At 38.5% G+C, this 12,940-nt stretch overlaps 1 protein-coding gene across 1 annotated transcript in view; it reads right to left on the reverse strand.

Moving 5' to 3' along the window:
- Positions 1 to 694: 694 nt before the first annotated feature.
- SNX31 (sorting nexin 31) overlaps positions 695 to 12,940 on the reverse strand; it is a 30,986-nt gene continuing 18,740 nt past the window's right edge. The window contains exons 6-14 of the mRNA XM_050709097.1: positions 11,026 to 11,116; positions 9,356 to 9,443; positions 7,727 to 7,796; positions 7,097 to 7,189; positions 6,250 to 6,453; positions 5,660 to 5,740; positions 4,581 to 4,658; positions 3,527 to 3,586; positions 695 to 790 (exon numbers count right to left, since the gene is read on the reverse strand). Coding sequence (XP_050565054.1) covers positions 695 to 790; positions 3,527 to 3,586; positions 4,581 to 4,658; positions 5,660 to 5,740; positions 6,250 to 6,453; positions 7,097 to 7,189; positions 7,727 to 7,796; positions 9,356 to 9,443; positions 11,026 to 11,116 — 861 coding nt within the window. The remainder of the gene's footprint in view (positions 791 to 3,526; positions 3,587 to 4,580; positions 4,659 to 5,659; positions 5,741 to 6,249; positions 6,454 to 7,096; positions 7,190 to 7,726; positions 7,797 to 9,355; positions 9,444 to 11,025; positions 11,117 to 12,940) is intronic.

Here is a 12,940-nt window from a genome sequence, read left to right on the forward strand (position 1 = left end):
AGTTATTCAACTTTCCTAAGAACATTAAAACTGGACTTATTTTTAATTTTCATGTCCCTGTTCTCTCAGCCGATGCTGCCTTTCAAAGCAAGGGCAGTAAGAAGAACTGAGTACCACAGCTCGGGCACTTCATCCTTCTCACAGCAGCCAACAGCCTGATGGGGCTAACGCCGTGTCTGCCTTCATCCTGCTGCCTCATGTGCCTGCTCACACCAGCCCCATCCGTACACAACACTCAGTTTCTGAGGCACTGTTGAATATACAAATACTTGAGGAATGATCGCAGGAACCACGGGCCTGTTCCAGCAACAGGCTGCTCAGCCTTCACACGTTAATTACACCACTGCTCACAGAAACAAACCGATATGGTTAATACTTTTTTTTCTCCTCTAATATCTTAACATTTTCGAATTATTTTCTAACAACTCCTTCCCTTTCTTCCCCGCAATTTCAGTCTGGAAAAAAAAGATAAACCACAAAAAAAAAAAGGCATGTATGCAAGATGTTTGTAGAGTAACAACACCCATCTAACTGTAAAGAATGTTTCACTAGAGTTATAAATTCTATAGAAAAGACCCCTGCAAAGGCAAAGAATGACACTGAAGACTTTTTTTTCCATATTTTTCAAGCTTTCAGCAATGGGTTTATTATTCCCAGATATTTCATTTTGATAGACAGTATTTAGAATAAGTTGTCACAGGTCCTCTTCTCTTATTTTCTCAAATACACAGTCCTCTTCATTTGGCCTAACCAAAAATCTTTTCCTTGATATAAAACTCGAATGGACTACCTGCAGCAAAACAAATAAACAGTTAAAAGAATGTATACATTTCAATAATTAGAGATAACTATGAACATAAGCTAGAAAAGCTGATATGATAATATCTAGGTACAATGAATGATCTCTATGTTGGTATTTTGGAGTGAACAGAATTTTTCTGCTGGAACAGGGCACAAGAACAGTTGTTTCTGCTCTTAAGGTTTATTGCAACGTGGTGCAAATTGAATGGCAGGTCCAAATGTTCTAATATCAGTGTTAAATATCAGTGTTATTTGGCATTAAATTGTCCGTAGGGACATTTGTGCAGGTACTTTCACTGTCTACTGGGCCTTGTAAATTAGATAGACTACTGTTATAACACATTCTTAACTTTAACCATAATACCTGCATAAGTGACACCTACACAAATTAAAAGTTTAGACAGGCAGTCTGAATAGATGCATCATATTCCATCCTCCTCAAAGCTGTCACTGAAATAAATTATCTATTAAGAATTCTCTACATTTCCTACCGTGAACTGTCTGAAGCTTCCTAACACCACATCACTCAGCTTTTGTAAGGTGCAACCAGGCTATCTATATCCTTACACTGAAGGTAGATGCAGTTTACTGTTTTACTAGGAGAATTTATGACACAGATTTTTTTCTTCTGCCTCTTGCAACAAGGTACCTTGATATATATGTAAAATAAATGTCCCTGAAGCACCCTGCATCTATCACAAACCATGTTGTAATGAGTTCAGAGAATTTATGAAAATTTGGGTTCAGTTTCTTAATACCTTAAAGTTAATTACTTCATACCTCTCTTTTTCAAGACTTTCAAAATATGTAACAGCAAGCTTGCCTAGATGCAGGGACATTCCATAGCACATCCTCACTATCTGCAAAGTCTTCCTGTTGCATGCTAGTTGAATCATTTTGATCTCGATTCAATAGATTGTTCTTAATTTTCCTATTAAATCTTACAGCTGCACTAGATTATCTATTTGAACAAGAATTTACAGGCTCTTACACTGATCTAGTAGCAACAGTATACTGCTACAGGATCACAAAGAAAACCAAAGTTAAATTTTTCTTCCCATGAGTCAGCAGAAAATATTTGGCGTGTTTTCACAGTCTTTGGAGAGCAGTCAGTTAAACTTTCAGTCACCTCAGAAGAAAGATTTGTAAGGCTCTTGGGAATAGTAATAGGAAAATTTTAAAGACCCAACTGAAATGATGTTATTTTTTTCCCAAATGAGAATGTGCATAGATACAATTTTAATACATTTTCCAAGAACACTGCACAGACAGAGAGGAATAGGAAAGGGAAGCCCTAAGAACCTTAATATTGTGATCACAGTGAAGTTAACTAGCTATGGTTTAAGATTTTATATTAATTGTCTAATAACACAACTTAGTTTGTTTAGACTTAACCCGTTTAAGCTTACTGTATAAAACACTGCGTTGAACAGTGATAGTATGGCATGCTATTCCTCACCATACCTCGACTTTAACAAACAATTTATTAATTAATTATTAGCTGTAATTTTCTTAATTTGCCAAGTATCATGTCAATAGCTAGACACTGCACAGGCAAGATGGCTGATTAGCTCAGTTGCTTTATGTTGCCCTTTCCAAGGCTGCTCTCACAAAAAAAAAAAAAAATCAGTAGGTGCAACCACAGTCCATCTTGCTCCAAAAGCTAGCAATCAAGGAGCTATTTTAAAGTATGCCCAAGTCAGAACAATTGCCTCAAACCCAGAGTGCTGTGCAACTTAGTCCTTGCTTCACCTGCGGCATCTGAAATTGTACCAGTGAGGCCACTAAAGCACAGCCTTCAGTCTTCCTCAGAGGTACAGCAAGTCTACTCAGAAGACATTGTCTCCCTTATTATCATTTGCAACTTATTTGTGAATACAGAGGGCCGCACCTAACCTAGAATCCAGCAGTGAGTACAGAGCACTTCAGAGAAAAGGGCAAGAAAACCCACCACACAAGTTAGTTGATTTGCTTATGAAAGACTTGTTGGTGATTTGCTTTGTGCAGTTTAATATACTTTTTCTAAATATATATCAACAATTTTTTTTCCTGAATGCAGATTAGATTGTTTTTTTTCTTTTAGAATTATTTCCTCCTTGGCTAATTATACACTGTAAGAGAAGTATATATTTTCATTTACTTTACATTATTCCCTTTCCATTTATTTATTGTTTAATACTTAACAAATAACTTAGAAAATTCAACTTTTTTTGTTAAGGCCATTTAGCTCTTCAGAAACTATTAGCTATGAATATTGATTACAGCCAATGCAACTTGGAATTACATCTTCTGTGTGACAGGAATGTACACATACAGGTATGTAACAAATTTTGCAAACAAATACAACTCCCAAATTAATGGAAAAAAAATGAGTGCGTAGGCAATCCCAATGCTGAATCCAAGCACAGGTCTGTAAACTACAACAGCTGCATGTGGGTATACACACCTGATCTGTCGTACATTCTGTCTTTCTGTAAACTTTAAATGCCTCATTCAGAAACATTTGCAAAAAAAAGAACCAATTTGTCACTAAATCCATCAAACTAAAATAAAATTTTTATTCAGATGTTTCCTCCAGAATTCAGGCTTAGCTCCTTTTCCTACCCAAAGACATTACCATTAAATTCATTATGAGTCTCCTTGTCCATTAAAAACAGATTGGGCTAAATACCATTAGCAAGCAAGACACACTGTATTTACATTTTGGAAACAATTTCTCACTAACCTGTTTCTGTTGGATGCTGGATTTCTTACTATTTTTCATGGATTCAAGCATTTCAGACTCCTAAATAGATTAAAAAGTTTAACTTTTACAATAAGTTTAAATGCTCCCCAAGTACTCAAAGTATGTTGAATAAATCAGCAGTTTAACCCAGTATAAACAATGTAGGAAATGAACTGGCGTATTTACCCTTTTCTCATAATTCTGTTCATAATCAAGGCTACCCAAGTATAATCAGCAGCTGAAGATTTTAATTATGAAGATGAACATTCATTATTTACTGAGCCTCCATTACAAATAAACTTACAATGCAATAGATCAAAACTTTTCCAAAATTGATTGGTCTTTTCTTCTACTTCACCTATAGTTTAAAGCTATGAAAAAACATGTTCATTACCTCACTGCTCACTAATCAGCATGGTTCTAGAAGGTCAGTTCTCTTTCCTTTGTTTTCTCACAAGTTTTCAGAAAGCAAACATTAAAAGTCTTTAGATGTCACAAGGTTAAAAAAGGCATTATTAATGCTAGAGATTTAATAAAATATCTAAACATATTTTCACCCATAAGGCCTACACAAAAGACAGAAGAAGTATTTTAGCTAGAGATTGCGCTCCTATTTTATTAACACTTTATTTTAAACCAAAAAGTATCTCTGTGTGAATGTCAGATCTCAAATTGGTCTAACATTTCAACAGATGGAGCAAGCAAATGAAGTGGTGAAGAAGTGAAACCCAGATATGGATAGAACAGGGTACAGCAGAACATAAGAAATTATGCCAGAAATGTCCTTTATTGTGTGCAGTAAGAATGAAAGTCAAAGAATGCAAAACAGACTATTAAAACTGCAGTGACAAACCACCTTTAACATTCAGCACAAATACTATTTTCAGTAAAACAGAACAGAGATGTACAGTCAAGTAATTCTGTACTGAAATGCTGGAACATACAAGACCCTTTTCATCGATGGGACTTTTCTTAGCACATTTAAAAGAATGATAGCAGTAGCAGTTTTGTTTACTTTAAATACAAATTCAGGCACCTACACACACACGCTCACCATTTCTGGGACTTTGTTGGTTTCTTTCATCATCTGTTCCAATATCATTTTCTTCAAGCAGCTGCTGAGCAGGAAGGCCTGAAGAGGATATACAAGAGAACATTCCAATTTCTTCTGTTAAAAGATGTACTTGACTTCCACTCACTCCTCTTCCACCTGGAAATTATCATCCCTAACTGGAGAACGATTACTTTCCTAATTCAGTTAGTTTTACTCTGTGCTCAACATCCTTTCCGTGCACGATACTAGCCGCAGTTGGTTAAAGTCCAGCCTCAGCACGACTGACTTTCAAGGCACTGTTCAGAGAGCACAATAAGAGTTTCTGTGACTGGTGAAGCAGGTTATTCTCTCTAGCTGTCTGTGGTTCCTACCTTAAAGGCTGCCAAGTTGCACCAAAGCCTAAGGAAGTTTAATCAAATGTAGACCATCAGCATCAAGAACACTTCAACAAATGAGGCAAGCTGGAGTTTACAGGCACTCAGCCCTGCTTAGAAATCAAAGCTTTGGTGATTATACCAGATGGCTTTACCAGTGGTTTGTAGACTAGATCAGGGTTGCATCTTGCACAGCTAACATGACCTGAGCTCTATGTGCTCATCCCACATAACATTAGGGAGGAGTGGCACGCTATAAAAACCTAATTAAGGATTATTTATATGTAAGGAAAGCACTATGATGTCACATATTCACACCCTCTATTAACCGGTATTATTAAGGCATATTTGAACAACAGGATTTATTGTGGAAGTTGAGAGCCTTTGACCTTAGGTGGGTCTGACCAGCTAATGATTTTGGATACTTATTGAGTCCAGTAAGTAAATGGCACCTCCGTGTTCCATCCCAGCCTTGCTGCTGAGTGCTAGACAACATTTCTCTCACCATGGAAAATATTTATATAAATCTCTTCCCCGTATATTAGAAAATCAAATGCTTTGCCTCAGATAACTGTACCAAGGCTAACCTGCTTGAAAACATAGCTGCTGCACTTGGGTAGAAATGGACTAATCACTTCTGAAGATCCCCTTGGCTGTAAGATTACGTTTTACTCTGATCCTTTCCTAAAAGGAAAGAGAACTCACCTGCTTTGTGTACAAAATTATCCACTCCCATGTGCCTGAATCATTGTACTCAAATCTGAACTCCAGAGTGTCTTCTTCACCCTGGAAAAACATTGAACACAAGAAACAGCATAAAGGTGTTCAGCCTTAAATCAGAATTAGTCAATCAGGTTCATTTCATACAGTATATAAATAAAATGGCTGAAGATCTGTACCAGAACAATTCTCCTCGTGGGGGGAAGCAAGTGGGAGGAAGGAAGGGGAAGCCTTTGCAAGCGTAAAGTTGGTTAGAACAGTTCTTTTGCTCCCACACAAAATGCTCTGCCAGCTCCCCCTTCAATAAGAATGGAGAAGGGTAGGAAAATTACGATAAGGCATGCCAGGGAAGGAAGAAAACAGAGTAAGGCTAGATGGTTTTAAATTATTATTTATATACATTTACTGCTGTAAAGATTGACAAGGGAGTTTGTTCTAGGATAGGTTTGGAGAGGAATATTAGCAGATGGGGGTGATTTAAAACAATCTCCCTCCCCAGACTTGCCATTGCCTGATAGCCTTAGTTTTCACACAGCAAAAGTGAATTTAGATACAAACTCAGTTTAAGTACTTACAAGAAAAGTAACCTGCCAACTTCTCAACCTGTTGATTTTAAAGCTGACCTCTTTGGTTTGGTTAGTGGGCAATTTTATGCAACAGTTTATCTCATTATTTCCTGCATAGATTTCAGCTGAGCAGCCTACTTCTGGATAGTCACAAATGCAAGGATCAAGCCGTACATATCCATAGAACTGCACGTCTCGGATCTTCTCCAGGAACTGCAGCAGAAAGACAGAACTAAAATTATTTGCTGTAGAGGCATGTGAAATCTAGTGATTTGAAAAGAAGCGGGCTGTGAAGCCTATCTTTCAGATTCCTAATCCTCTCTTTCTCCTGGGTGGACACGGATTTACCATAAAGTGTCCATGCTTGATTCAGAGAATAGAGTTCGTAGACCTTAGCAACTCCCCCTACTCCATGCAGTATGATTAGCCAGGTCTTTGGAGTGCTTCTCCACCATGCTGAGGGGAAGAAGTAAAACTAACCAGTAGGAAATACTGTGAACAGCTATCCCAGCAGTCTGAATTTCCATTTCATTTCCTAAACTTACGCCCAACCTTAGCGACTTATTTTGGCCATAGGAAGACAGGATTCACGGTCAAGATTCTTGCTAGCCCTTGGGATCCAAGTCATTCTTTTGGGATATTTTAAAATGCTACCAGAGATAGGAACCTCCTTTTCTATTTGGTAGCTCAGTATCTGACCAGGAGACCTGGATCTCTAGCTCAAATCAGTCCACAAAACCTTGCTGTATTTTCAGAGTCATAGCCTCTGACATCACCGCTTTGAAATCCACCCCTTTGATCTGTTTATATTGTTCATAAAATACCATATTACCTTTTAAAAAACATAAAATTTTACCTTTGCTTTGTTTGCATTTTTTCGTAGAAATTCAAGCTCTTGCATCTGCCCTTCTGTTGGTTTAACCCAATTCCTCTTAACTTCCTGGATTGCCTTAAAATATATTTTTTTAAATAGCAAAAATAGTCAGCAAAAATGTATTCAAAAATGTATTTCCTTTCACACACACAAGAAAAAACACATCAAAACCACCTTTTTCCCCCCCTCTTAAAAAAAAAAAAGAGAAGCGACAAGTTTACACTACGCTGTTCTTTCCTCCTGAACAAATAACTCCCAAAGCTAGTACAACCCAACACACCTACATCTGAGAATTCAAAAGTCATATAATGGAAGACTGCCTATACACGGAGGCTCTAAAGTGGACAGATCCCTATGTGTCTTTTTGTGCAATACTTTTCCCATGCAAAAAACAGAGATGAGATAGTGCCTCTAGTACATGAGTCTGATAACAAAGATCAATAGCTATACCTATCACTTAGAGAAGTGTAACAAGGTAATGTAGACCAGAAACCATTTATAAACATATCTGATATTAATGTAATTATACCAAACATTTCAGGAAGTTGTATAAAGGAAGAAAATAACGTGGAGAAGTTAGTTTTTAAAATTCTGAAGAGGTTTCAGTTTTACCTGCATATATAGCAAATTCATTGAAGCTTTACAATCTGTCAGCAGCGCATCAAGAGAAGGATCCATATACCTATTCCATGCCAAGGGGGAAAAAAGGTAATAAAATATGAAGTTTCTTAATATAACCCTTAGATTTTTCAACTAAATATGATGGGATCACAGCCCAGAGAGCAACCATTACCTACCAAGTTATAGAAAACAATCCTGGTTTTGAAGTGTTACTCTATTAATTATTTATACGTTGTCGTAAAATGGAAATGACCTTTAGTTTGGATATCCAACCTTTCCACTTTGATTTTAGTGGTACCAAACCTAACAATTACAACTTTAAACTAAAACTTTCTTCCTCCTTTTCTCCTTTTGCTCGAACAACCCATGCCTTACCTACATAAAAATTGACAAGGTTCTCAGAGCATCTACCACCATTGCTGTAGGGCTGACGTACAAGAGCTAGCCTTGAGCCAACTAGCTCTGGTACCAACTGTAGTATAACTGTGATTTATAAGGTCACATATAAGGAAACAGAGAAAGCTTTGTAGAGGCCAAGCTCTAGCCCAGTAGATTTAAACCAGACAAGTTATAAGCATTAAAAAACAGATTTCTACATAGCTTCAAGCCAAGCAACTTTGCTCACTGCCACCAAAAGACACCCCTTTCTTCCACCCCTGCTCCCAACCACACTCCTTGCTGTAAGCATTCATCTGATGCAGACAATTCAACTCACTAAGCCTGCTATTAGCTTTCTTCTTTTTCATTGTATGGAGAAGTAGACCAGACCACAACCACACCAATGAGCCATTAGACTGGTTCAGCTAAATTGCTTAGCTGCACCTTCAGGGCACCCTTTGACAAGCAGGACTTTGGCACCAGACTCCCTGTCCCCAGGGTTTATCCTCACCCACAACCCAGCACAGCTGTTTGCTGCACAGCTAGTGAGGCTGTAGGTCTGACCCAGGCTGAAATATAAGCCAGCAAAAAACAAACAACAAGAAAACAAACAAACAAAAATAAGTGTCCAGCAACTTGTTTTTATCTTCAGTGAGTTCCCCAGTCTAGTTCAGCATGCCTCCCCACACAATTCTGTCAGCACAACTGAGCTGAGGTGTGAGCAAACAAAGGGGGAAGAGTGCTCTGTTGCTCACAGGCTGCTTACCAAAATAAATGCTCAAAGCTATTGCTCCAGGTGTTTTGTGTATTAGCATGTAGAAGTGAACGTGTTAGATAATCAGCAATCTATCTCTGCCCAAACTGAGCTGCAGCTTGCAACTCTGAACTCAGAGTTCTTTTATATTGTTTTGTGTGTATATACCCATTTGTGGTCACTGCATTATGCAGGTAGAAGAATTAGGAGTGGAGCAGCCACAAAACACCTCTCATCTATATTCTGGAAGTGGGAGAATAAATATCTTGCTGCAGCAAAAGATGCTTCAGGAATACTGTAGTGATAAAATTAAAAACATGCAGAGACATAGAAAGCAGTCAATCCCAATACCAAACCGGCCTCAGAATACAACAAGTTGCTGAGACGTAAAGACTTTGTAAATAAGTTATTCAAAGGATTTCTTCCTTTGACTCTGTTTATAGCAGTTGCCATGCATCTTGCTAGTTTCTCTTAAGCTTCTTGCTCACCACTTTCTGATCCCAAGCTTACAGTCCAACTCTTTCATGCTCTGAAGACTTACATAAGGAAGTTCAAATTCTGCCACTTTTTTCACCACTGGGAAAAGGAAAAACAAAAAGAAAAAATATTTTGTGAAATCTAGTGAAATATCCCAGCTATTCTCATATTTCAGTTAGTGCTGATTAGCAGTGTGCTTTTGGAGAAGCACTTCACAAGCACAAATTCTGTGTTAAAATAAGGTGAGAGGTTAGTTAGCTGAGTCTAAACTCACGTAGCTCTGTTACTTGCAGAGTATCTATACTCCCTCAGATAATTCTCTTACAGAATATCCTTCTCTCTATACAAAGCTAAGAAGGATAGATATTTCTGCACTTAAAGATGTGTAGATGCAAGCTTCCAAGACTGGTATCTTTCTTGAATGGAAGACCAGAGAAGAGCACTTTAACTAATGTAAAGGAAGAAAAGAATGCAGCTTTTCAGGGGTCACTGCTTTCCTGTAAATACCACAATTCAGCAGAACATCTCAACATGATTTTTAGCGTGAGTTTTGGTATTTCTTGGCAGTGGACTGTGGGTTACTTTTGGACTTAATGCGACTGTGAAGAATATCAAAGATGCATAAAAATGTAATCAATTAAAAATCTTTTCTGTTCTCATGTGTATCTAATTATATCACAATACAAGGAAAAAAGAAATCCATCTGTGGCTGCACTAGAACAGCATGTAAAATGTGTTATATCTGGACACATTTGAGACTGTGACAGTCAGGGATTCTCTGCACTCAGCAAGTCCTTTCACAGGCAGAGAGAACAGGGGGACGTGGGAATGATAAATAAAATAGACACAGACAGTAAGCTGCCTACCCCGCTGAGTAAGCCTGAGTTTACTACTGGACCTTTGCCTTGAAAAGGTTTACAAGAGCATCAACATATTTATGCCAACGAGAAGTCTGAAAAATCTAAGTGACTTGTCAAGGTCACACAGAGTGGCTGCAATGCCCAGCTTCACTCCAGTCAACAGCATAGACAGGATTCACATCCCTGGTTTGGCCCCAGCCTATCCAAATCCCAGGTCTGAATCCAGCCTCATCCACTTGGGAAAAAGGACATCAGCAGACCAATGAGAACATAAAAGACCCCTCACATTTTATGACTATAAAGAGACTCACAATTCAGATTTACAGCTTGCTCATTACTATCGCATTTAAACTTAGTTAAGAAATGAAGCATGTCATGGTATAAAGGAAAGCAAGCCACAGACATTGTTTATAAATATAACAAAAGAGTTTCCGGTCCCATTGTTAAACTCAGCATGTGATCTGTGAATTACAAAGTGGTTTATGTAGGTATAGCATCTGATTAAATGCCTACCCAGAAGATACACCTAATAGTTCCCATGTGGTAAAGTTGCTACATGTCTTGTAAACAGCAAGGGGCACGATAGTCATATGTGAGAGTCTCTCCCCTGCACCACACCTCTCTGCTGCCATACTTTGTTCCACACTTCTTCCCAGAAAGTAGCAGCTGAGCCATCCAGGGAACGAGCCTGAGGGGGTTTGTCAGACAGGATGGGTCTTTCAGCCTAAGGAGGCTCATGTAGACTGTTCAGAGGTTCCAGGATCAGTCACTCCAACAAAAAATCGGAGGGAGGGCCAAGTTAAGTACTCTCAGCAGCTTACCAGACAGGGCTCCATCATCACGATCTTGAATGAAAAAGAAGGTGAAGTATTTTATTAATTCTCTTGCTAACCCCATCTTGCATGACATAACCTTTAAAAACAAAAAAGACAGAATGTTAGCTATCCACTAGCATGAATAACGAAGAGATGTTCAGTTCAGTACCTATTAAAGTAACTTAATTTTTAAAATTTCCCTTATGTTCTATTTAACTGCTCATTTGAAAGCAAGTAGAACCTTTCCCACGTTGCAGTATTTGAGTTTCTGAGGAGTTTCATAAGTTTCAAAGGAATGTAAAAGTGTAGTAAAACTGAAAATATTTTGTACTCTGACATACATTTAAGTGTACTCTAATGCAAGGCATCTGCCCTGTTACTCCAGATCTTTACTATCAAATCCTCAAATCTTCTTGTACAGTAATCATTGGATTCTCTGTGCAAATAACAATATTCAAGAGCATCACAAATAAATATTTCTAAACAATTTGTATATTTTCCAAGCTGTAGAGTTGCACTATAATTGTAGTATTGCACTTCTAGGAAATACCTAACCCTTCTCTGAAAGCAACAGGCATGCTTGCAGGTTTCTGCACTTCTGTGCAAAGGCTTCTGTCAAGAGTAGACTTGGGCTCTGTTGACCTTTCATTATTGACAGCGCATAAGATGGAAAAATCTTACCCAACCTGACATTTGGACATGTAATAGCTACATAACTTGATGTGTCCCCTCCACATCTTGTTTTGAAAAAGGACAGAAGTGGCACCTATGAAAAAGCCTAGAAGCGATCTGCAGAACCAGCTGCACAATGGGATAATGGGGACAGAAAAGTCAGGCAGAGGTGAGCACCGTAAAAGCTGGTTCAGACTGGGGCAGACAATCATCTTGTTTTGCTTTAGGTCCTGAAAAAACACCAAAGCATTAGTTAAAGCAGCCATAACCTCAAAGAGCACAGTGCTATTACAGCGTTCCCAGGTTCTGCAGTATCTGTAATCTTTTGAGCTCACTCAGGAAAGTGAGTGTGAGAACAGCAAGAAAACTCTCCACCCCGGAGAACACTCCTGTCGTAGCTCATCTGGCAGATTGTGCAACTTGATAGGGGAGTCATACATTGTTCAGAGAAGCTGGACTTCCTTTTGTCTGAACATGAGGTGGAGGTACTGGTTTTCAGACTTCTTCCATAAGGTGCCAATCCTGAAACATTTCCAGCTCCATGTCACACTGAAAGCATTGTAAATTCACTTATCTCCGCAGTTCAGAAGGGTTTTCCCCCAGCTGTACCAGCTGGTTTGGAAAGCAGACATGTTTTTGTCCACAGAAAAAGCAGACAAACTAAATATAGGTTGACAAGAATCGCTCCAAGTTAAAATTAAGAAACATATTTGAGGTTTTCCTTATCCTTGTTAATATCAGGGCTGTTACCGGAGAGGGCAGCAGAGCGTACAACGTGTTTGCCTCACACTCATCACCAGGATGGGAAGAAGCTTTCAGAAGTTCAAACACAAAAACAAAGAAGTGAACAATCAGCAGCACCATCTTTTATTCTGTCTGCCTCTGTGCTAAGAAGTCCCCACAAATTACTTGAAATTGGCCACAAAACTTCAACATATGACCCCTTAGTTGCATAATTCTAACTGAACCAGATGGCATTTCCCAGGAAAGTCAGGCATATTATATTCAGCAGGATTTTGAATTATTTCATTTCTTGGATCGAGGCATAGTCTGGTATTTGTTGGTCCGAGCACGACCAACGATGCTGCGGAATGACAGCTGCAAAATCTACTTCCACTGCAAAAGGACAGTGAATGTAGAAGCACATCTACAGTGAGGAAACCTAAATACTTCCTAAAAGTCCTGTCTTGTCTTTAAGACCACCAGAGAAGAAATGGTGTCTGCAGTGTATCAAACGTATTTGTTTCTT

Source organism: Cygnus atratus, chromosome 2 (assembly GCF_013377495.2).
Source record: "Cygnus atratus isolate AKBS03 ecotype Queensland, Australia chromosome 2, CAtr_DNAZoo_HiC_assembly, whole genome shotgun sequence".
In the NCBI taxonomy this organism is placed as follows: Eukaryota; Metazoa; Chordata; class Aves; order Anseriformes; family Anatidae; genus Cygnus; species Cygnus atratus.